Source organism: Helicoverpa zea, chromosome 14 (genome assembly GCF_022581195.2).
Source record: "Helicoverpa zea isolate HzStark_Cry1AcR chromosome 14, ilHelZeax1.1, whole genome shotgun sequence".
Lineage (NCBI taxonomy): Eukaryota > Metazoa > Arthropoda > Insecta > Lepidoptera > Noctuidae > Helicoverpa > Helicoverpa zea.
This window is the reverse complement of record NC_061465.1, coordinates 10,458,645-10,482,890: the sequence shown is the minus strand read 5'-3', so window position 1 is coordinate 10,482,890 and position 24,246 is coordinate 10,458,645. Positions and strand designations below refer to the sequence as shown.

The window sequence follows — 24,246 nt, the reverse complement described above, 5'->3', positions numbered from 1 at the left end:
TCAACCCCTCGACCTTGATACCAAGAAAGCATGAAAATAAACAATAATAATAAAACCGAAGCAAGAAAGTAAACACAGTTACAATCTCGTGCGGTAAACGCGCTACAGTTTACGATGGCGTTTTATCGATAACTTGATGTCGCATCACTAGCGATCGCGTGTTGAGCGCATCACCACTGTCCTGTGAACCGGGTGGCGTGGGGTGGCTATAGTTTGTGGTTGTGGTAGAATAATATTGAAAACTGTTTTTTTTTCGTAAGGCCATAAAAAAGGGTTTCTTCCTGAAGAAATAATATAAGTTTATTTATGTTAGTAAACGTTTCCCGTAAGTCTTTTAATAGCTAAATAACTGCATTATGAAGTTTATGAAGGCAACTCGTTGCGATGTGTCTGAAGAAAGATTGCTATTGCTACCGTTCCTTGCTTTCCGCTACTATCTTTCTTGCGATTTTAGACAATTATTTCAGTTAACTGTAAAATAATATACAATACCAACATAATTACATATTTAGAAACAACAACAAACGACTTACAAAATTACTAATACCTACTGACAAAGTCATGTCCAGTCTACGAACAGCAGTCAAACGGAAAATATACTTACTCATCGCATATTCACCCTAAAATCTAGACTGTTTACCTCCACAAATAGGCACATACAAAAGTGTACAATTTTATCGGCCATCATGGTTACCCCAGCACAACCATAGCAGTTTCAGTAGCATAGCGCTTTCAGTAAGCTAAACGCCGTGACAAGGCGATGTTGCCCAACCTACGTAAATCCTACGAATATTTCACGTCAATCTTTATACATTGACGACTTTGTGTGAAGACATTTAAGTATCAATAGTGCATAACACGCAAAGTATATGAAATTAAACGGCTAAGAAAAAGGATCGTGTTGTTTATTTTTCGGTAGAGTTTATCGAGTTTTTTAAACGTTTGAATTTAGAATAGTAAATAGCGATGGTGTAAGAAAACGTGGACGAAGTAAAATGTGCCTTAAAGTAGTTGAGTATAAAGTTGAAAGTTGACAATGAAACTTGTGAGTTTATGTTATGAAAACATAAAGTTTTGAAAATGAACGCATGGTCAGGAGAAGAGGGGGATGTTATGGGACCAACAGTTACTCGTAAGTATATTTTACTAGTTTCTGACTACAGTTCCAAACGCGTTCCATGAAAACTAGACTTTCTTGACAAATGCGCAATCTGAAACTAAAATAATTTTTCTAATCGGTCCAGTTGATCGTGTGATTAGCGTGTTCAAGGAAATAAACAAGTTAACTCTTTAGCTGCTTTTTAGCTAAAGAGTTTTAAAGTAGATACAAATTCTTATAGATTTTTGAATTTCAGGAAATTAATAGATATTATATAACAGATATTAGTAGATCTTATTAGATTATTAATATTTTCAAAATTATTATCGTACCTAATATTAAAATTTAAACTAAGTAAATACTTATAAAAAATGAGTTACTGAAAAATAATCGTGGGTCCAGTTCATGGCCTGCAGACGAAAGGACATAATTATTCAGTGTCTGTGAGCATACATTTGACACTTTGTAACAAGGTCGGTAGTAAATAGGTTACGGTCGGATTGCTATCCTGCTGTAAGATAATCCAAGGTAGCAGGTAACTTACTCAGACTATGAGAACAAACAATATGTGAAACTCTTTCCCCGTGACAAAGATAACATGAAGGTATGAGGCTTTCCTCTTAATCAACTTACATGAAATAATAACTTAGTTATTTGTAAATAGATTGATCAAATATCTAAATAGATTAAGCTTTAATTACATAAATACAAAACTGAAAAAGGAAAAACACTTTGATAACTTTTCCCAAAGATATTAGATCTCTGTGGGTAGGTAAACCTATAAATAGGCGAATCATATAACAGAATCAGTTTTCATAGTTAAATAAAAAATAATAATGTCGGGACACCTTTTCACACACGGTTGGTTAGCCCCAAGGTAAGTTATTAATTAACTTGTGTTATGGGTGCTAACACAACTGATAAACTACATATAGCTACATATATACATATTTATAAATACATATTGTAACACCCAGACCACGGCCAACAAGCATGCTCATCACACAAATGTCGATCGAACCGGGAATCGAACCCGGGACCTCAGATTCGGCAGTCCGGCTTGGTGACCTTTGCGCCACAGAGGTCGTCAAAAGTTTCAACAATTTGTGATTTTTTAAAAATTTGGTAAAACGGGACCTTATTGTTTTCGCTCCTCTGTCCGTCCGTCCGTCCGTCCGTCTGTCACCAGGCTGTATCTCATTAACCGTGATAGTTAGAGAGCTGATATTTTCACAGATGATGTATTTCTGTTGCCGCTATAACAACAAATACTAAACTAGAATAAAATAAATATTTTGGATTTTTTTTGCTAATTTTTGCTCTGGTACGGAACCCTTCGTGAGCGAGTCCGACTCGCACTTGGCCGGTTTTTATGTAAAAACATACTCCGTTCGCATAAATATTCTGGCAGGTAATATTTTTAAAACTTTTAAGGCAATAGGCATTCTTGGCTCACATAGCTTTCGTTCTAGCTAAAGTAAATTTTAATACCGTGCCAAAAAGATGTTATCTAATTCCTATGTTCAACGTACTTGACCCTATGAATAATTTAAGTAAAAGCATATTTTTGTATAAAAAATTCAAGCAAGCTTCCAAGGTATGCCTTAATGTACCTACAATATGCATAAGTATCTAGATTAAATTCATGTGTCCGGTGGTATGTAAAACCTATCCAAAGTATAATATATGCTATTGCCTCGTTGGTCTAGTGATCGCAAGCGCGACTGTGCGTAAGGTCTGGGGTTCGCTTCCCAAAATCGCTTTGTTGTTTTAGAAACTTTCACAAAAAAGTCTAGATTTCAGTGATTGATACACCCGCTGATCTCCTTATATGAGAACCGTTGCCGTGGCTGAAATCGGCCTTGGACGTCATTATTTTGTATTCGTTTAATAAAACATATTGTTTACATTTTTAAATAATATAAAAATAAGAAACATTTAAAAATATAAAAAAGGATGAGGAGGAGGAGGAGGAGGAGGATGAGGATGAGGAGATGGCGATGAGGAGGAGTTTTTTGATGCAATTTTTTAAATATTTTTATTTATAGTAAGTGTATATATTAGGTAATAAGTTAGTTGTATGTTGTATATATATTTATTTGTAAAACTGTGCATTATATTATGTGTCATAATGAATAAATATATTATTAAATAAAAAAAATAAAAAATATATATATAAAAAAGGGGGTCACCGATATCGGGCACAGGGACGTCATTATGCCGGGGCTGCGGGTTGTTCGAAAAAGTTACCGCGGCCCTGGTACATTTAAGGTCAATGACTGAACACGACGGTTTTTAGTCAGTAAGAGTCTGACACTCCCTCACCGCTGCTAACCCACAGCGGGAGGGGTCATTTGATGATTTTTGACGTCGTTAAAAAAAAAGGGACGTCATTATTATAATTATTTCAATATGCTAATTCTATAATCATTTTATTTTATGATTCTACAAAACAACAATTTAAAAATAGCCGTAACAAAGCTATATTTTTAATTATTGTAAGAGATTACGATCATTAATAACAATAAAACACTGCCCACTTTTCTAAGAGAAAATTGTCCTGAGGCCATTAAAAAATAAAAAGTAATAGAATTATGTTTTTTTTAACGCTGCCAATTTACAGAAATGGAACGCACCAGTTTTAAATATCGATTCAAAATACCGCGAATATCATGATTAATTTTTAACGTTACGATACAACTACTTTTGGAAATAGTTAAAATGTTATATAATAGTTAAAATAGTTTAAATGTTTAACTTTGTTAGTTAATGTTAATTGATTTGTTTCTAACAGATAAGAACAGCCCAGCTTGAAAAAATGCTGGCTGAATATTTTCAGAGTGGTGTGTCTCTGGTAATTTTCAACCGACTTCAAAAAAAAGGAGGAGGTTCTCAATTCGGCTGTATTTTTTTTTTTATGTTTGTTACTCGATTTCTCAAAGACGCCTGGACCGATTTCAAAAATTCTATTTTTATTTAAAAGGGTATGCTTGTCATTTGGTCCCATTGTCATCAGATCAGGATCTGATGGTGGAAACCCTGAGAAATCGAGGGCATCTCTTGAAAATTGTAGGCGAGTATGGGGTACAAACTTGATATTTATGTGTTTATCTGATGAGACTACAATACTATGGAGGTTTAGGGCAGATCTGATGATGGAGACGACAGAGGATCGAGGGAACTCCTAAACGGCACATCTTAACTACCTCGTGTTTGGGCTTATTTTATTCGTGTTGACAAGATCTTTACACCGAAATGAGTAATGACTGCCACTGCAAGGTCCGAGATGCAGATGCAGTACAGTTTAGGGAACTCTTTAATGGTTGATAGCAGCTACATAATGTTTGGGTTTATTTTATTCGTGGTAACAAGAACTTTAAGCTGAGATGGGTTATGACTGCCACAGCAAGGTCAGTGATGCAGGTGCAGTACAGTTTAGGGAACTCCTTAATGGTCGATAGCAGCTACATAGTGTTTGGGCGTATTTTATTCGTATTGATGTACACTTTAAGCTGAGATGGGTAATATTGCAGATTCGACAGTGAAGACGAAAAACAGTTATGGATATTCTAAATGGAAATGTTTACCGACGTTTAAGTATTGGAAGGAAGATTTCTTAACCTCGTTATTTCTGCCAACGCCCTGTCGTCGTGTGGTCGATTAAGTAACTTGTTGGCATCCAAATCTGACAAAACTATACCTTCTATACTTCTGACACGACTTAGCGCAAAATACCTCGTATTTGGGCTTATATTCTTTGTATTGATAAGAACTTTCCACTTATATGGATAGTGACAACTATTCGTATCACTAAAAAGCTGTAAAAAGCTGTGTGCTTTTCAAAAAAATTAAACCGACTTCCAAAAACACTAAAAAGCAAAAAAAAAATAATTTTAGGTGCATCGGCCTAGAAGTCGGTGGCAAAATTAACTTAGTAACATCCAGTAACATCCATTAGTCACCGACTTCTAGGCCGATGCACCTAAAATTATTATTATTTTTTGCTTTTTACTGTTTTTGGAAGTCGGTTTAATTTTTTTGTAAAAAAGTTTTTTATTTTTCATTAGAATCGTTCTTGTTTTATTTCAAAGATATCGGTAAATTATTTCACTCGTAGTTAGGTAAATATTTTGGTTTTGTTTTTATTAAAGTTTATATAAATAACAACAGTAATGTAATAACAAAATATTCTGTCAAATGGTAAAGTAGCAAAGGTGAGTGATTATTTTAACATGTATTAGTAGAAAGAATGAAGACTAAAACCTCCCTTTCCCGCCTATAAGATGATGATGATGATGTCCTCCCAGCCGATTATCGGCTACGGCGGCTGTTCTCATGTAAGGAGATTAGCCAACTACGCAGGACATATTATAGTGCACGAGCATTTGCGCAGACACAGGTGCACTCACTATTCCTTAACTCTCATAGCCCGATGGGACGGTAATCCGACACGACCGGAGAGAGATCAGGCGCAGGACCGACATTTACGTGCTCTCCGATGCTCCGATGCCCGCCTATATAATATATATTGCACTGTGGCTATTAAAATATACATACATATAGAACTCCGTATGTGTAAATGCATAATAAAATTATCAAACCTAACACATGACTTTGACAATTCCCATTTACTGTATTTCAGTAGATAATAGCAGTTGCAGACTGCGCTATAGAATTGCGTTAATTATGAAAACTGTCGTGAATTTTATCTCATCTATGGTGGAACTATGTAACAATAGACTTGTGAGATCAGTCTTGTGTTACGATGCGCTTACAACGGTTGTTAGTTTACAGTTCCAGTTTTATTTTTTATGCTGAATAAGTGTAGGTGCTAAATATTAGGATGTTTATTACTTTGCTGGATACAGAATCGCATCGAATATTTATATGGACTGCAGACATTTTTGTGGGTAAAGGTTATCTGTGTTACTTATGTGATTTTTGCATAATTAGGTATCATCAGTTTTGTGGTTATCTCCGGTAGTTCTTCTTAATTAGAAGTCCATTTTATATAGATAGAAGGAGGAAATCAAATACACCCAGCAGGCCAAAGTATTTCGTTGGTTTTACACTGAACTTTATTATTTCGCAGGAGCAGGCAGTGCCAAGCCAAACACCCCTCCTCTCAAAAACGGCAATGATTTGAGAGAATCGGGATATTTAATAGCAGTCGGCTCCAGAACATCCAGGTCAGTTTTTATACAACTAGACTAAATTCAACATCGTAACACGAGTTTATAATCTTCACAAAACATTCTAAATATGGATTAAGATATGAATTACTGAACCTTACAATTTTACCTACCTATCTTCAACAGCGTTTTCACATAATCTGTCGCTCGGTTTTAAGTCATATTTTGTACCAGTATTTATCTAATTCATATTATGAGAGACAATCTGAACTAATCAGATGCGAATATATTTTCACTCATTGAGATTATTTCTTTTCAGGTTCCGAAGAAAATACAAGAAAAGAATACCATTTCTAGTCATTATAATAATATTTATCTTATTACTACTAGCGTTTATAATTATTTCAATTTTATGTAAGTATCTTTTTAACTAATTAATATCTACTAATTACGATAAATTTCGAATTGCCTACGACCTTTTTAAACAAACCACAAGTATATAAATTACATGACGTAAATTAAATCTATTGTTTCTATTTTACTATTGCCAAGGACAGAAATGTACTGAACTGAATACGATACGAGCGTCATCCATGTGCTGCAAAACGGATGCATCCATTTAGTAGATAGTACTTACCTGCATTAAATAGACGTAAATGCTAATCATAGTCTAGGGCCTAGACTCTAGGCCGTAAAAAATATGCAGGTACTTACAGACTACTTACCTGCTATTTAAGTGGTGAATAATCTTTCATTTTTCGCAATAAATTATCTTTTCAATTATGCAATTTTCAAGGTTTTTCTGTACAACTACTGTCCATTGATAGCTGCATAATTTTTAATTTTTAAGTCCGTACTGCAACCTTAGATTTTGAAGCATTTGTTGCTGAAAGGGCTACATAGGTACAATAACCAAAATTATACATAGCCATTTTAGTGACTTTTAATAAAGCTCTAGTCATATAAGGAATTTTATCTGAAAGTTTAGGGAATTTAGCTCAATCTTCCAGTATTAAAACAACCCAGACAAATTATATGGGAACAATGTAAGTCTCTCTTGCGTGCCATTTCATGCTTACTCCTCATTCAGAATATTATAATATTTATAAAGTAAAAACATCTAGTCTTATATAACCAGCAGGCATTTGGTGCATTTTGTAAATCATTCAAACTACCTTTATATGTAAATTAAATGCGCAAAAACCGCGAGCATACGCTTGATAATGTCTAGAAATAGTTGACTACTAGAATTTGTACTCTGCATATTTTGTACTAATAATCCAGTTTTGTTGAAGAAACTTTGATATATGAAACATTAATGTAGGTTATTTTGAGCTTACTTAAACCCTTTTCATTTAAGCATACAATTTAGCAGACCTATAGAAATACTTATATTTTTCTTACATGTTTTCTTCCAAGTTCTGGTTCCAAACTGTTTTCCAAGTTCTGGTTTCCAAGATAGAAGATTTTATACATATACATGATCCCTCTCCGATCGCGTCAGATTCTTATCCCATTGAGGTATGAGAGTGAAGAAATATAGAGTGCATCGTGTCAGCACGAATGCTTGTGCTCTATAATATGTCCTGCGCTGGTTTCCTTAGAGAACAGCTGCCTAAGCTGAGTATAGGTTATAACGGTTATTATTTTACTATATTTTAGATGCATTAGCAATACATAGAAAGCCAGTACGTACATGCAGGAGTAGAGAATGCCTGCGCTCTGCAGCCAATCTCGCGTTGTCCATGGACCTCAACGCGGACCCTTGCGAGAACTTCTATCAGGTAACTTTAATAATATTATCATCAGCATCAGCCCTTTTTATTGTCCTGCTGCTGGGCTCGGGCCTCCTCTCACACTGTTAAAGCTTTTATAACTTTTACATCAAACCTACTTTTTTAATTATATATTGCATATTTCCATGTTTCTTGTTATAAAAGTACTTAATATTCGATTCAAAGTTAGGTTTTGAACACATTCCCGATCTTGAAAATAGGTGGTCAACATAAACGGGGACAGCAATAAATGATCAATTAATCTACGGGTCTTTGTACCAGTCCAGAATAGTTAATTGCCTTAGAACTAGCTCATCCAAGAAACAGTCACCGCCAACATCAAACAAGCCAATTAACTTCAATTTAACTGCACGTCACAAACCAAAAATAGTCACAATTCCTTATTTCTTCAGTTTGTCTGCGGTAACTGGGGTTCCGATCATCCACGGCCTGACGCCTATCGGTCTTACGACTGGTTCCGAGACAAGCAAACCAAGGTGTATAGCATAGTGAGGGACTTCCTCAACAGGAATAGTAGTCATCAGCCCAAACCTGTGCTGCAGGCTAAGGATATGTATAGGGCGTGTATGAATACCAGTAAGTATAAAATTAATTATTTCCACTTACATATGTAGAAAACTACAGAAGATAAAAGAAAATAAAGAACATAATTTTTTGATTTTGAAACTATGTATGTTTGCTTTTTCGTCATATCATTGTTAAAAGTTCCGTGACACCGTTAAGTTAATATACATTGTCGAAAACAAAGTTCTATTTTTTGCCGACAAAGTAGCCCTTTGAGTGATTCGAAATAAAATTACACTTAATGTAAATGATACTAATAACAATCATTTCTTTCATAACTTACAGAAGAGCTAGACAAAAGAGGACTTAAACCAGTGATAACCATCCTAGAATCACTAGGTCTCCCTCCATTCCCAACGTTTATAAATGTGACAGAGGATTTCGACTACTCAGCATACACCTTCGACTGGTTAGAGACAGTCATTAAGGTGAAAACGCAAATAGGTATGGATGTACTCATAGGATTCGATATCTATACGGACCCGAAGAATTCTTCGGTTTATAGACTGATTATGGGATCTCCTGAAACTACTAATCCGTTTCCGAGGTAAGAAAGTACAGTATTTCCAAAAAGGTATTTCATACTTAACTTAAGTAAATATTTTGTATTATAAAATCAAGAACATTGAAGATATTTGGTAAAATAAAAGGTAGTGAATGATGAGGTTCTCGTACTAATTAAATATTGGTAGGATCTGAGACTTGCTACAAACGCGAATAGTAAGAGATATGAAAAGGAGTATGAGATGGGAGAAAGGGTAACAAATCTGTCATTACAACACAATATAAACTTAATTGATGTTTCAGTACACACACCGAAAGAAAACGCCACAGAAGGCATTTCAACGACTTAAAAAGTTATATAAAGGAAGCAACAGACTTTTTATCCAAAATGGAACATAAAAGTAGTAAATCTGACGAAGAAGACGAGAAAGTAGCAGAAATACTAAAGATATTTTATGCAGAACTTATGAAACTGTTCGTTTTAGAAGCAGATGGACTTAAAAGTTCTAAATTAAGTGAAATTGAATTAGACCAGAATGTTATATTAGCTGCAAGTGAATATTTTGAAACGAACAGGGATTTATACGATGTAAGTATAAAACTATAATTTCAAGGTGTTCTCATTGAGTTTATGATTTATAAAAGTTTCAAAATTGAAGTGAATTGCAATTTTATATTATGGTGTTACATGGTGTTTACCATAAAGACTAGTATAATTTTTATCGTGAACTTTATAAAAATGAATCTCATGCTGATACGAAAATAATGATAAATTGAAAAGATAATGATGATATAGCAAAACCGCATAATTATGAAAAATACGTACTGCTTTATCATAAATTCAATATTCGCGTGTGACACGTTTCACGTGTTATAGAATAATCGATGACAAGAAATTACTTTCATGATTATCACGTTATGTAGATCTGCTATTAAAGTATTAACATTAATAACATTGTCCTACTGCTATGAAGGAATAATGGAAATTTTATTGATGGGCTAGTTGTCTATAAGATATTTTAAGTTTCTGGTCAATGTTTTCATCTCTTCATGATTAGTCAAACTTTTTTATTCCTACCTTTTACGCTTATGAGATTTCACCGTTTGATTAGGGGAACTGATTTATCGTTAGGAAACCAAATTATACCAAACAAAAGACACCTTTTATAACTTGTGATCAAACGATATACTTACAAACATTTTAAATATTTTCAGCTAGAAACCGACAATACTACATCAGAACTCGAGAGTTCAGATGATGCTGGCTATCTTATCATACCTGATTACACAGTGGATGAAATACAAGCTCATACTGATGCAGTAGTTGAAAGCAACAACGGTACAGCCTCTCCTATATGGAAGAAGTATTTAGAAGGATTGTTCAATATCAGTAACACTGTACTGGACTTTGAAACTGATAAGATATTGGTATCTGAACCAGATTTGAGGTACATGTCGTTGATGGCTGCTTATGTATCGAAGACCCCGCCCGTTGTACTGGAGCTTTATATTTGGGTTAAGGTGGGTTAAGGATCCTTTCTATCTCCTGACCAGCTAATAATACAATACAAAACTTTGAAGAAAGAATTATGGCATTGTAAAGTTAGCGAGTTCTTTAAACGATCCCTTGAACTAAGTTAAAGTAATGTAGATTTCAGACAAAAAATCGATGCAAGATTCTGAAGTCCGGGAAAGTATAAACACGCTAGTTTGGGCTTTGTAGCCGAGGTCTTATATTTGGGTAGTTTTAATGATGATTATGATGAAAACTTCACACAATGTATTTCTACAGTAATCCCGAAAAAGCCTAATAACATTGTTTCTACCCCTACAGGTAGTAGAAGTAATGTCAGTCCACACAACGACGGAGCTCCGCAACTTATTCCAGCGCGCGTACGAGCAGAGTCACGCGGACGACTCCGTGCCGCCGCGGTCGCTGCACTGCGCTAATGCTGTCAATGATATGATGGGCATGGCTGTGTCTTATGGCATCGCTGATCGACACTTCATTAATGTTACTAAGCCTAAGGTAAGGACTGGATCAAAATTCGTTTTAGCTTTTGCTTGAGCTAAACTAGGTTATGATAATTATACCAATTTATTTATGTTGTCATCATTTTTGATTTGAGTAAGGAAGAAAATACAGTTGTTATTGGAAGCAATTGTCAATTAAATTATTTCTGACACATTTGTGATTGCTTTCACCATAAGACTGTAGTGTCAGAAGGGCGATGAAAGATGATTTATTTACACTTCCAAAACTGGATTAAACTTACTTTTAAAACGAGACAGTTCTTAACAAGAAAAAACATAAATATAGAAAGAAGATGGAAGATGGATGTATGGATTGCGATCAGTCTTCTTTAAAAAACCTTTCACTTCCAGGTTATAACAATGATCGAAGAACTAAAGGATTCTTTAGCACACTTGGTCGGACAAGCGCGTTGGATGGATGACAACACGAAAATAGCGACTTACCAGAAAATCATCGAAATGAAGTCTCTCATAGGATTCCCAGACTGGCTGCTAGAGGAAGGCAAACTAGACGAATATTATGAAGGAATAGAAATAGACAGTGACAAGCATTTGGAAAACCTCATCAAAATAAATCAAGTGAAAACTAGGAATGTACTGAATAGGTTTAGAGGAGTGAACAATTTCTCTTGGGCCACTGATCCTACTGAAGTTAATGCTTATCATACGTTTCAAGAAAATACTATTAGTGAGTATGAAAAATGAAGTTTCGTATATAAGTATGTTTAAAATTACATATGTATTTATGTGTTGACTTACAATACATGTGTAGGTACTGGTTGTGGGTATCTCATTTAAGTATAATTTTAATTATGGAGTTGTAGCTAGATTTTCTTAGTTTCAAGTAGACTATGTATTTAATACTAAAATATTTCCTATAGCTGTCCCTATGGTGATGTTACAACATCCCTTCTATGATTTAGGACTCGAGTAAGTATCATCATTATTTTCTTCTTAATCAATATTTTGAATCTATTGCTAATCTTTTGTATTTTATTCAGCTCACTAAACTACGGTTCCCTGGGGACTGTTCTGGGGCATGAAATCACACACGGCTTCGATAACTTTGGTAATATTTTTGTCTTAAAGTCTTTCTTTTTTCTTGACAATTCATCAATGACTTTTTCATCCCACCATCTCGGAAAGAGTAGTTTTACCCTTTGATATCTGAGCGCAAAAGCCGTTTTTATTTGAAAAGTGATTTGAATTTAGAACATCGTGTGCAATCCTCCATTTGTGACAAACTTGATAAGACTTTTCATACAAATACATATTAAACAAATAAAATACTGCTTAAAATAATTATTCAATTAATTAAGTAATTTTTATTATTGTTTTTACATAGATTTTTAACCTCGTTTCATTTTTAAACTGAGTTGTCAAATAAATGAACTTTAATAGGTTCTTACTTCTTTTTAATTTGATACTCATATGTGCGCGCCATTTTGTTTTTTTGCATTTAGTAATTTCCTCGATGAGGTGGGATGAAAAGTTACGTGTTGCACTCGAGTGCAAAGATTTTTCACCTTGTGCTCTTTTGATTCCCTCGCTATCGCTCAGGATTCTAATTATTGAAACACTCGCTACGCTCGTGTTTCAATTTTAGAATCCTTCGCTTGCTCGGTCGTCAAAATTGAGCCCGCGGTTAAAAATCAACTTTGCACTCTTGTATAACAAATAACTATTGTTTGTTGACTTTTCCATCGTCTGTTCTATAGTCTAAATGTACTGTGTTTTAATGCATATTTGATAATATCTAATTTCATTCAAGATACATGTTCACATATTTAACAATATTTGGTGATTCAGTTTCAATTACACATGTTTTATAATGCCACTGTAGGCCGTCAATTCGACAAGAACGGCAACATGCTCCCCTGGTGGTCGAACAGCACGATCGACTCGTTCGTCAACATGACGCAGTGCTTCGTCGACCAGTACTCCTCGTACTACGTGCCCGAGCTCGATGATCATGTAAGGTTTTATAGTCTTTACCATCATAACAGGACTCATGTACATTTTTTTTATTCACTCCAATGTAATAGTCTACCTAAGATTTTATCAAAAACTGTAAGTGAAAAAATGGTGGCAATGTAACCTTACATAACTCATGCAGTAGGATTAGTTTGCATATAAACGTAGACATTATGTGTTTAATCCCAATTTTAGGTTTATCTCTAGATTGTATTATGAAGCCACTGTTGATTGCCATGATACCAACCAAAATTATCTTACATTAACACAAAATCCATCCTAAGATAACTGTTTCTTTTATCAACAGATAGACGGCAAACAAACTCTAGGAGAGAACATAGCAGACAATGGCGGCTTGAGAGAAGCTCTCGCGGCGCTGAAGCATCACCTCAAGAGACGAGGGCCCGAGCCCAAGCTACCGGGCTTTGAGAAGTTGACGCCTGAACAACTGTTCTTCTTGTCTTATGGGAATGTAAGTCACTAAGTGGCTAACATGAATATCTTCGCCTAAAGTAGATGGTAGAACCATTATACACATTTGGTGCAATTTTATTTTACAAAGTTTCATTGACCTCTTTTTGATGGGAAATCATCAATTAATGAACCTTCCCGTTATCTGACCAGTGTGTAAGGGAGTTTTTAGACTAAATCCCATCATGTTACTTCCTTGTTACTTTTGTGTGCCAGGGCTGCGATAACTCTTTCGCGAAAATCCCGCAGGCCTGGTAAAAAGTCTGATTGATCTCAGAACGCTGTTAAAAAGGGAGGCCTTCGTCCAGCAGTTGTTGCTAATTAAAGAAAACTTGATTAGAAATGATTTCATTATACACACCATCCTCTTGCCCATAAAGGATAAAATAAAGACATTTCTATAATTCAGTATTTTAACATCCCCGTAGCTCTGGTGTGGCGTATCAACGCGGGACTCTCTGAAGGCAGACTTAGAAGACGAGCACTCCCCGCAACAGTTCCGCGCTCGCGGCGCGCTGCAGAACAGCGCGGAGTTTGCTCGAGCGTGGGACTGCCCGCCCGGCTCTAAAATGAACCCTAGCAAACGATGCATTATATTTTAAAGGATGCATACTGGTGGATCCAAGTTAAAAGATACTTTATTTGTATAAACATGGGTTTTCCACACGATAAAGCCAGTTTTGTAAAAATATCTGTACGAACTTAATGTCTTAGAGAAAATCTAAAGTGGAAATGTAGTCTTAAAAATCTGAAGTCTGAGTGACTTTTTTGTGTGCTGGCTTATCAAAGACTCAGACTTTTGTATGCACCGATTTGCTGTGCAGACAAAATGCTATGAAAATCTGCGTCAAGTTGGTATCGTGTAGAACCACTTTTGTACTTTAGAGTTAGCTTCTTCAGTATCGAGGTTTTAGAGGTCGTCACTACCGATGTTCTTCAAGACGAACCCTTTTAAAGGAGTACGGAAAAATGATTTTCATGACCATGATTTTAGTCAATGCAAAATAAAAGCAGTTATATTTCAAGTTAATATTTATTTACTTGTGATAAAACTAGCTGAGAGTGTTAAAATAAGACACATGTGCCTTGCATAATTGGCCTTCAAAGATATAATATACAAGATACAAAGCTTGAATTTGGGGAAAGCTTACTAAGTAAATAGACCTTGTAGCAAAATAAATTGGTGTAAGTACAGTTTAGTGTTCCCCAAAAAGTAATTGAAATAGTGATAAGCAGTAATGTATTGTGAAATGTGTGTGCCATAGATTTAAATATAGACCTAGTTTAGTATTTTATACGCCTAGCTTGTGTGTGTTTACTATAAGTTTTATCAATAAGACAAGGAAAACTTATATCGCACAATTTTTTGACTGATCTGTGGTTTTTGCACTTTAATATTTTTCCAATCATTTGTGTGTTTTCTCAAACTGTTGTCTTTGCCAACGACTTTGTGATTTTATTACATTAAATATCTGAAATGTTATTGGGACTTTTAATATAAATTGAAAAACAACATCCTATATAAATAATCTCAAATTAAATTTTGCCCATATTGAGGATTCGTCAGATTAAAATAAAAACCCACGACACTGGTAAAATAACTTTAATTACAAAGATATAATGCATCTTGATACACCTGGTTATAACATATTAGTGGTGACCAATAGAGTTGTACGAAATGGTCTTGGAGTAGCCTCCACCGTAGCCTGAAGACACCCCATAGCCGCTTGCGTAGCCTCCCGACACTCCGTAACCGCCGGATATTCCCCCAATACCACTCGAGATGATACCTCCCGAAATTCCACCGACTCCTACACCTCCTCCGATACCACCGCCGATACCTCCGCCGATTCCTATACCACCTCCGCCGATTCCTATACCTCCTCCGCCAACCGCAACGGGGACGGCAGAAACTGCGGCAACAGCAGGCACAGCAACTCGTCTCTCGACAACTACAGGTTGAGGCACAGGAACGGGCCTGTCTACCACAACAGGTTGGGGCACAGGCACGGGCCTGTCCACTTGTACAGGTACCGGAACTTGTACGGGACGATCTACGTAGACGGGCTGTGGCACTGGGACCTGACGGTCTACATACACAGGCCTGTCGACAGGAACATGCCTCTCGACAGTCACGGGGTACGGCACAGGCACATTCACGGGAACCCTCACGGGATATGGCACTTTCCTCTCATAATACACAGGCACTTGCCTTGTGACTTCCACGGGGACTTTTTGTACTACTGGATAAGGCACCGGCCTGTCGACAGTCACGGGTACCGGGACCCTCACAGGGACTGGTACCTGACGGTCAACAGGGACCGGAACAGGCACTTGTACTGGAACTTGTACGTCTCGCGTGATTGTTCTGGTGATGTAGCGAGGTACTTCCTGACGTAAGATTACGGGGTTTGGTTCTATGTTCACGGATGTTTGTACTGCTGCTGGGCCGGCTGCTACTGCGACGGGTCCTGCGGCAACTGCTGGGCCAGCTACTGCGACTGCTGGTCCTCCTCCAATACCAATACCGCCTCCTCCAATACCAATACCGCCTCCCCCTATACCAATACCGCCCCCTATTCCTCCTCCTAGGCCCCCTCCTACACCTCCGGCGATTATACCTCCTGAAGATATACCGATACCGGAGCCGCCTAGACCGATGGAGTGGCCAGCTAGTCCAACAGAGTGACCCAGGCCAACCGAGTGGCCTATGCTAATAGCTGGTGCTGCTGAAATCCCGATGGAGTGTCCCCCGTACCCATAAGCCGGGATGTGTCTCTTCACCCCCTTGTCTGACGTAACGCCATCTTTGATCCCCTCAGTGGCAAGAAGTTTGGACACTTTCGATTTGTCAGCTATTTCTTTTGTTGTTGATAGGCTGCTTGCTGAAAGCAGCACCTGGAATCAAAGAAAATGAAAAGTTATACAATGATATAATTTTACACAAAGTTTCTTAGAAAGAATGATACAGTAAGTATAACATAGAACATTTTTAAGTAAAGAGTTACATACTAAAACTACTGCTGAAGAAGCAAAATACTATAGTCTATATATACCGAGACAAACATCAGACATACTTAGTACTCAATAAAAATTGTTTAACTACCGATAGACCGCAATCTCCACACGCACATAAAAATTAAAAAAAACTTTAAGCAACCAAGCAACTACTCTATCGATTGCAAGATCCGATCTCGATACAGCTTAAGTTTATTTACTAGAAATAAATAAAATAACGATCGAGTTAGAAATATGTCAGTTGTGTGCCGGTTCGGCTGCTTGCGATATGAAGTGGGGCGAGGCGAGCCGGCGAGACCTTACGGAACTGAGCCGATTGCTCTGACCCTAACAGGCCTTAAGTCATGTACCTAAGTAAGTAAATACTAAGTTTAAGATCAGTCTGTTTATCTCATGTGAAACATACATGTGTACAACATAGTTGGGAAAAAGGCTCGGGGGATGATGATGATCTCATGTGAAAGAATTGTAGATATATGTAAAGTAATAGTTTACATCAGACCAATCGAAATATTGTTAACTGTTGCCCGCGACTTCGTCTGCGTGGGCAATATGCTTCTATATAATATTCGCTTACTTTGTATGTTTTTTTTTATTTGCGCCACTTTAACCTTGACTGAACCTAATTTGCTTAAAATTTTATTTTTATGCTCAAGTAACTTAAAGGTAAAGCGCAATTTTTCAATTCAAACATTGATGACAACCCAACTATAATAATAGGCAACTTTCAAATATGCATTGTAATATCTCACGCGTCTACAGAACGATTAACAGAAATATTGGTTCATTGCTCATCCCTTGTAGGTGATAGCGTGATAATATGTAGCCTATGTCCTGACCCGACCTATAAGTAATATTCATGCAAAATTTGAAGTAAATCCGTGCAGTACTTTTTAAGTTTACTCCGGACATACCTACAGACAAACAAATAAACAGACAAAAAATCTAAAAACTACATATTTGGGTTCAGAATCGATTATAGATCACCCCCCAAGTATTCTTTTAAAAAAATATTTTACTTTCAAAAATATTTGGCTTTCCTACGATTTTATTATATGTATAGAAGTTGACATTGGCAAAAATACTTCATGATCTTCCTAGTTTTTTTTTCAATTCCAATGCTATTTAATGATGCAATATTACACATAAGAGCTAGAATAAGTTAATAATCTAAATGTGGATTTAAAAAACAATTAATAAGCACGATTTATTTCTCTTAAAACCAGAAACATTTTATAAAACTTAGGTATGTGGTGATACATACCTAAGTTTCCTAAAGTAGGTAAATGCTAGAAACAATTTAGTTGTTACGTCGAAAGCGCTCAGAAACCTTTATAGATATTGCGAAACTAAAACTACACTTATTATCTACAAGTAAAGCCATAGCCTACAGCTAAACTTAAATTCGCTTTATAAATGTAATTGCATACAGCTGACAACTTAATTTCAAACACTGACATTAGATTTAAGTTTAGTCTAACTACAATCTGCGTAGCAGTCGGGATATATATCAATATATTTCAATGAATTGAATACACAGTGTATTTATAAACTTGGGCAGTTAAATTGTGAACTTTCAAAAACTAATGTACGTACGTAACGTACGTAACGTTAACGTTAAAACAGACAAATATAGTTTTTCTCTATGGTAGGAATTATAGCATTATTCATTACAAAGGAAACTATTTAGCTCATCTTAAAAATTCCATCTTTCCATTTTTGCAATGCTAAATCACAAGATTATTTTTTGTAAAAACTGGCTTACTTACCTATTTATGTTTATATCTATATTCAGAATTTCAAATAAAGGAGATGGCCAAATTTTCATAGTAAAAAAACCCAGAATCGACAGCAACGAAATGGATACCAATGGGTTCATTATGATAGACCTTTGATGGTGCCAAAAAATCCAATCCATGGGGTATAGGAGCTATATCATATTTTCACAAAAATAGGTTATGTTGAATTTATGGTGATTTTAAAGATTATTTGCATAAAGGACCATAAAAAACATGGACCATAAAAAACAGTAACGTTATACATGCGAAGAGTAACATCACCATAGTTACAGAGTTTGCCTGGTAATCAAAACGTCTTGAGTTTGAGTTTTGAGCCCCACCCATTGCACTATTGACATGAACCACACCAGATACCTACGACTAAGTACCGACCTTACCTACTTGAAGAGGTTTCCCTGTTATGTGTAAACTTCTGAACTGGCAAAGGTTAATTAAAAAAGAAACTTAAAAGAAAAAAAAAAAAAGTTTTTTTTTAGCTTTTTAATCACTATTCACATTAGTGAAAAGTTCTCGTCAATGCGAATAATATAAGCCCAAACACGAGGTAGTTAATATTTACCATTGCCGAGTTCCCTTGACCTTCTCTCTTCTCCATCATCAGGTCAGCTCTAAACCATCATTCGTGTATAGTGCTATAATAACAGACATATGTACACCTGAGTGTAAAGTTTTTACCCTATGAGCAACTTTTAATGAACTGCAAACAGAAAAGTTAAGCTTTTGTATGTACTAAAATCTTCTTGGAAAAAACCTTGTAAAAGAGAACCCCATGGTTTTTAGATGATATGAAATACTTTTTGTAATCTACACATTATACTGAATCCAACCATACATACGAAGTTTCTGTCGACTCTGGGTTTTTTTTTGGCCATCTCCTTAATGTATTCCACAGAACACACTTTTATATTCTTTTTAATACATTTTGTGAATTCTTTACCCAAATAAAAATTAAGGTAAAATAATACCGAAAGGCGACATCATGATAACTAAGTAACACCCTTCAAGATAAAACCCAGCATAATTAATATCTTACAAGACTGCAGTACCATACATCATTGTCCAATGCTTACTCAGTGGGGGTCAAGGTGAACTCAAGGTTGATAACACGTGCTTAACGAAACCATGGGGTTGGATTTATGACCCCCATAGCTAAGTGACTCAGCAATGCACAACACACCTGGGTTAACCAAATGGTCTAATTTGTAATGTTGATTGCTATCGACGTTGAAATCTAAAAAGCCTTGTTTTGAGACTGGAATTATCCTATAAAGGCTGTGTAAATGTAAAACGTAACTAGTTAATTTACAATAACTATGGTAAGAAACTTTAAAATGTGGATTATCGTAAAGCGGTCTTTCCCTCACCCTATTTACTGCAAATTCAGGAGACATCAGAAAATAAACCTTTGTAATTTTAAAAATACACCTCTTACCATGTAGAAAAAACTATAACAAATCAACTTCCAATCACCGAACTCCATAGAAAAACAAAACACTATCATTTTCCATGAAGTATGTGTCGCACAGTTGATATCAATTACATAGGTACCACATAAGGACATTTCGAACTGTGTCGAAATACCGTCTTAGACCAAACATTTAGGACATAATCGGTCTAGATTTCTAGATAGACTGGAAGCTTGATATATGTTCTAATACAGATTTTCCGGTGTTCCAACTAAATTCATTTGCATTTGAAGTTGCCTAATACCGGATTGGTGACTTATATGATAAATTTTCTGAGATTTCCATTTGAGTTTGGTTGGGTTTTTGCAATAGTGCATTTGAAGTAGTCCATATATGTGGGTAAGATTGATTGAGTAAGTACTCTTTTACTGTAGTCAACGGGTTAAAATTTAGAAAAATATGAATATGTATTCATTGAATTGCTTTCAATGAATACATAATTAAATTAAACCTTACTTCCATGCTATGAGGTATAAAGACCAGTTTATAGATTTTGAACATTAGAGTGTTGACTATCGTATTTTGGCATATTTTTCTCTGCAACTAAGTTCTTTTTGACTTTTCGAGTTAAGACAATGATATCAATTATTGTCTTGAAAAAATCCAGAGCATCCCCTCTGGTTCACTGTTGTTACTGTTACTGTTACAGCCTTTTTATCGTCCCACTGCTGGGCACAGGCCTCCTCTCACATGGAGAAGGTTCCCTCTGGTTTGAGATTTTTGAAAACAGAGGATTTCAGGTAACAATGCACGTCAAAAACAAACTATAGCTTATTGGTAGATCTTTCATTTAGCAATTTCTTCCTTTACCAAAGTTACGTTCATATTACTCGGTATACATGACGAATATGATTAACAATTCTTACTCAACGCGAGTAACACTGATCGGCGTTACGTTCCGTTTTACAAAAAAAGTCTTAGCATACGCGCCCGATGTACCGTGCAACGTTTTATTAGAGTGCTTCATCAATCATTAGTTGTAATTAGTAATACTATGTAACGAATCGATTCTTATCGTTTCCTCAGGGTGCTGTAAGAAGTCACTTGGATCTGACATAATCTGACTTGAATCGGATTGTAATGTCTAAGAATCGAAGACATAATTATGATTTCATTTAGGGGAAATAACATGTTATGAGGAAATCTCGACGTAATAAAATAATGAATTAGAATTGCTAATAAGCTCTGAAAATAAGCGTCATGATAATAATCAAAGATCCATCATCATCAAAAACTAAAATGATCTAATACCTAAATGAATTTCGGAATAGTAGAGACAAAACAGCAGTAGCAACTTACTGCTACCACGAAGGTAGGTGACAACTTTTCTCAACTATTCAGAGCTGCCAAATTAGAATTAGAGTAAACATACAATACCTAACTTCTGAAAAGCAAAACCAAAATTTTTCATTGTGCCATTAAAAGAAATAAAATTGAAAAAACAAAATCCAAATCCCTAAACCCTGATGTTATTCCATTGCATCATAATTGCAAATTTCCGAAATACTAAAAAGTAGTTTACTTCAGAATCACCTGATGCAATACCTGCAGGATATGACAGACTATTTCCATAACCAGTCCAGTTCGACCAAAGCCGATCCTTAAATCTAAATCTCCTTAGATCTGACGGAAACCCATTCCTTAATTGACGTATCATGTCTAAGTAAGTACCTATGGTCCATCTCATTATGACGGGATGTTAGGTAACCGACCCATATGGGCATTTTACCTACAAGCATGCGTGGTTATTTAGCATGGGCCATACACGGTGTGCAGTTACGTTTAATCCGCTCGTAAAGTGTTAAAGTTACATCTTTGAAATGCTTTACATAATATGAGTTCTTGGGAGTGATAGAGCTTTTTAATGTAGGCCAAAGGCTGTTCCTAATATTCGATCTATCTGCTGATTTACTTGTGGCTTTTGGGAATTTGATATTACATACTTATTTATAAAAATTCGTAAGAAAATACTAATCAAGCTATTTTCCTTTCAGCAGTCCCGTGAAAACTGTTACTCAACTTTTTATGCGTCGAACTTTTCTACTCAGAATCAATTTGTAATCTCAATCATAATGAATGACTAGGTATATGAATGAAGCACTAATTCAAACAATACCAAACAATCCTATTTTGTGAAAATGAAAGTCATTAAATCCTATACCTGTTACTGTTACTGTTACTGTTACAGCCTTTTTATCGTCCCACTGCTGGGCTGCGGCCTCCTCTCACATGGAGAAGGAATCCTATACCTACTTAGCTTAAAAATTCTTGTAGCTTCCAAAATTTTCACTCCTTAACGTATTTATAAATGCTTTACTTATTCCATTATCGACAGAATGAAATTGATCTAGTTACCAGTTTCAGTACCACCATTTTTGTTTATGGATTAGTCAAAAATATTATTCAGTTGGTAAACAAATTGTATTCAAAAATATCCTTACCATCAAAAAAAAGATCAGCGTCATTTCGAAATTTATATATGTGATGTATATAAAAAATATAATAATAAAAATAAAACAAATCCGAAATCACTGTATCACATTACTTTCGGCAAGTATAGTGCGCCAACGTTCTGCGCAGACGCCGCCGGTATCGCGCTTATATAGACGAGGCAACTCCTGTATGCCAAGACGGCTGAACTACTAGTACTATGGTTATTAGGCCTAGTGGTGCATAAGACTAAATATTAGGAACATTTGTAACGTATCCACTAGGTTAGGAAGAACAACATTTATTAAATAGGCTGGTTTTTGTGCTATCGGAAGTATTGTTTGTTTTGATCGATGGAACACCTAATGCGTCTTAGCGGGTTATTAGTGAAGGTAATGGGGCAGAACTTGTAGAAACAACTGGTTTTCTTACATTGTGATATGCGTCAAATTGTTCTACGACCAGCTTCTGCCAGTGGGTTCTCCCGCATCTCGTGAGCCATCGGAACTTTTTTGCGAACTCGGATTAGAAGTAGCCTATAGCCTTCCCTCGTTAAATGGGCAATTTAAATTGGAGTAAATTTTCAAATCGCCCCATTTATTCCTGACGTTAGCGCGTTCAAGCAAATAAACTAACAAACTCTTCAGCTTTGTTGTATTAGTATACCTAGATATTCTTTGCGGAGTTAAATCTATATCATGTAATTAATTAATTATCATCTATTTCGGAAAGGTTATTCAAAATTAATATACATTCAGCCATCACCATCCTACGATACTGCTGCTTTGGCCCCAAATTAACCTACATCTTGCGTGCTTCTCATTTATGGAAGCACATCAACCTTTTGGATCAAATTGATAAAATAATTCCACATACACTTTCATCAATTTTAAATGTGGCCTTGGACGACAAAGCTTGGTCTCAAGCTACACTTCCCATCCGTATGGGAGGGCTTGGCGTCCGCAAAATTGCCAGTATTAGTTTACCGGCATTTATTTCCTCCGTTCATGGCACTGACAAATTGATCAGGAAAATACTACCTATTACACTGATCAATTTTGAGGTGCCATGCCTGGCGGAGGCTATTAATGCTTGGAAAGTCACATGCCCGAATACCGATCTACCCGCCAACCCATCCTCCCAGAGACAGTGGGATGAGCCGCTCTGCAGAGTAATACGGAAAAATCTCATTGATACGTCAATTACTTCTGCGGAGCGAGCACGCCTACTGGCTGTGGGTGAATGGGAGTCAGGTCTTTGGCTTCACGCATTTCCGTCGGCAAACATAGGCACCATGTTTGACGACACCACTTTCAGACTCGCTGTCTGCCTGCGTCTGGGTGCTTCGTGCTGCACTCCTCACCGCTGCCACTGCGGGGAAGCTGTCAACAACCTCGGTCACCACGGCCTGTCGTGCAGTCGGAGTGCGGGCTGCATACCACGACATGCGAATATCAACGACGTGATCCGTCGGGCTCTTGTTGCCGTCGGCGTGCCAGCCGTACTTGAACCAAATGGTTTGGCACGCGACGATGGCAAGAGACCAGACGGCATGTCGCTATTTCCGTGGAAGATGGGTAGGACTTTAGTGTGGGACGCGACCTGCGTCGACACTCTTGCGCCATCCCATCTTCCTAGAACTGCGTGTTGTGTTGGCTCCGCCGCTTCACAAGCAGAGGACCTCAAACGGCGCAAATATAGTAGCCTTATCGGGAATTACATGTTTGAGCCGTTTGGGGTTGAAACTCTCAGGCCGTGGGGTCCGAGTGCTCACGCGCTTGCGAAGGAAATTTCTAAGCGCCTTGTTGACACTTCTCGTGACCCAAGGGCTGGCTTTTATTTCGCACAGAGGTTGAGCATTGCCATCCAACGTGGCAATGCTACCAGCCTTCTGGGTACATTACCCAGTGACAGCGATGAGGAGCAATTTTTTGATGCAATGTATTTCTTTTAAGTTGT

At 36.5% G+C, this 24,246-nt stretch overlaps 2 protein-coding genes across 4 annotated transcripts; one reads left to right on the top strand and one right to left on the bottom strand.

Moving 5' to 3' along the window:
• Positions 1-105: 105 nt before the first annotated feature.
• LOC124636567 (endothelin-converting enzyme 2-like) lies at positions 106-15,057 on the top strand. Of its 3 annotated transcripts, none has more exons than XM_047172704.1 (15): positions 106-1,132; positions 6,192-6,288; positions 6,551-6,645; positions 7,894-8,015; positions 8,420-8,603; positions 8,877-9,138; positions 9,399-9,684; positions 10,311-10,616; positions 10,930-11,124; positions 11,481-11,817; positions 12,011-12,059; positions 12,131-12,198; positions 12,973-13,103; positions 13,411-13,575; positions 14,003-15,057. In XM_047172704.1, the coding sequence occupies exons 1-15, from the start codon at positions 1,081-1,083 to the stop codon at positions 14,174-14,176; spliced, it is 2,523 nt and encodes an 840-aa protein (XP_047028660.1). In that variant the 5' UTR covers positions 106-1,080; the 3' UTR covers positions 14,177-15,057. The 3 variants fall into 3 exon arrangements, with proteins under 3 accessions (XP_047028660.1, XP_047028659.1, XP_047028661.1); XM_047172703.1 differs by lacking the exon at positions 106-1,132 and adding an exon at positions 5,856-6,009; XM_047172705.1 differs by lacking the exon at positions 106-1,132 and adding an exon at positions 5,867-6,005.
• Positions 15,058-15,162: 105 nt separating this feature from the next.
• On the bottom strand, positions 15,163-22,427 carry LOC124636371 (WAS/WASL-interacting protein family member 1-like). The gene is made up of 2 exons (XM_047172442.1): positions 22,299-22,427; positions 15,163-16,472 (listed from the first exon to the last, which is right to left on the bottom strand). The coding sequence occupies exons 1-2, from the start codon at positions 22,320-22,322 to the stop codon at positions 15,225-15,227; spliced, it is 1,272 nt and encodes a 423-aa protein (XP_047028398.1). The 5' UTR covers positions 22,323-22,427; the 3' UTR covers positions 15,163-15,224.
• Positions 22,428-24,246: the final 1,819 nt, after the last annotated feature.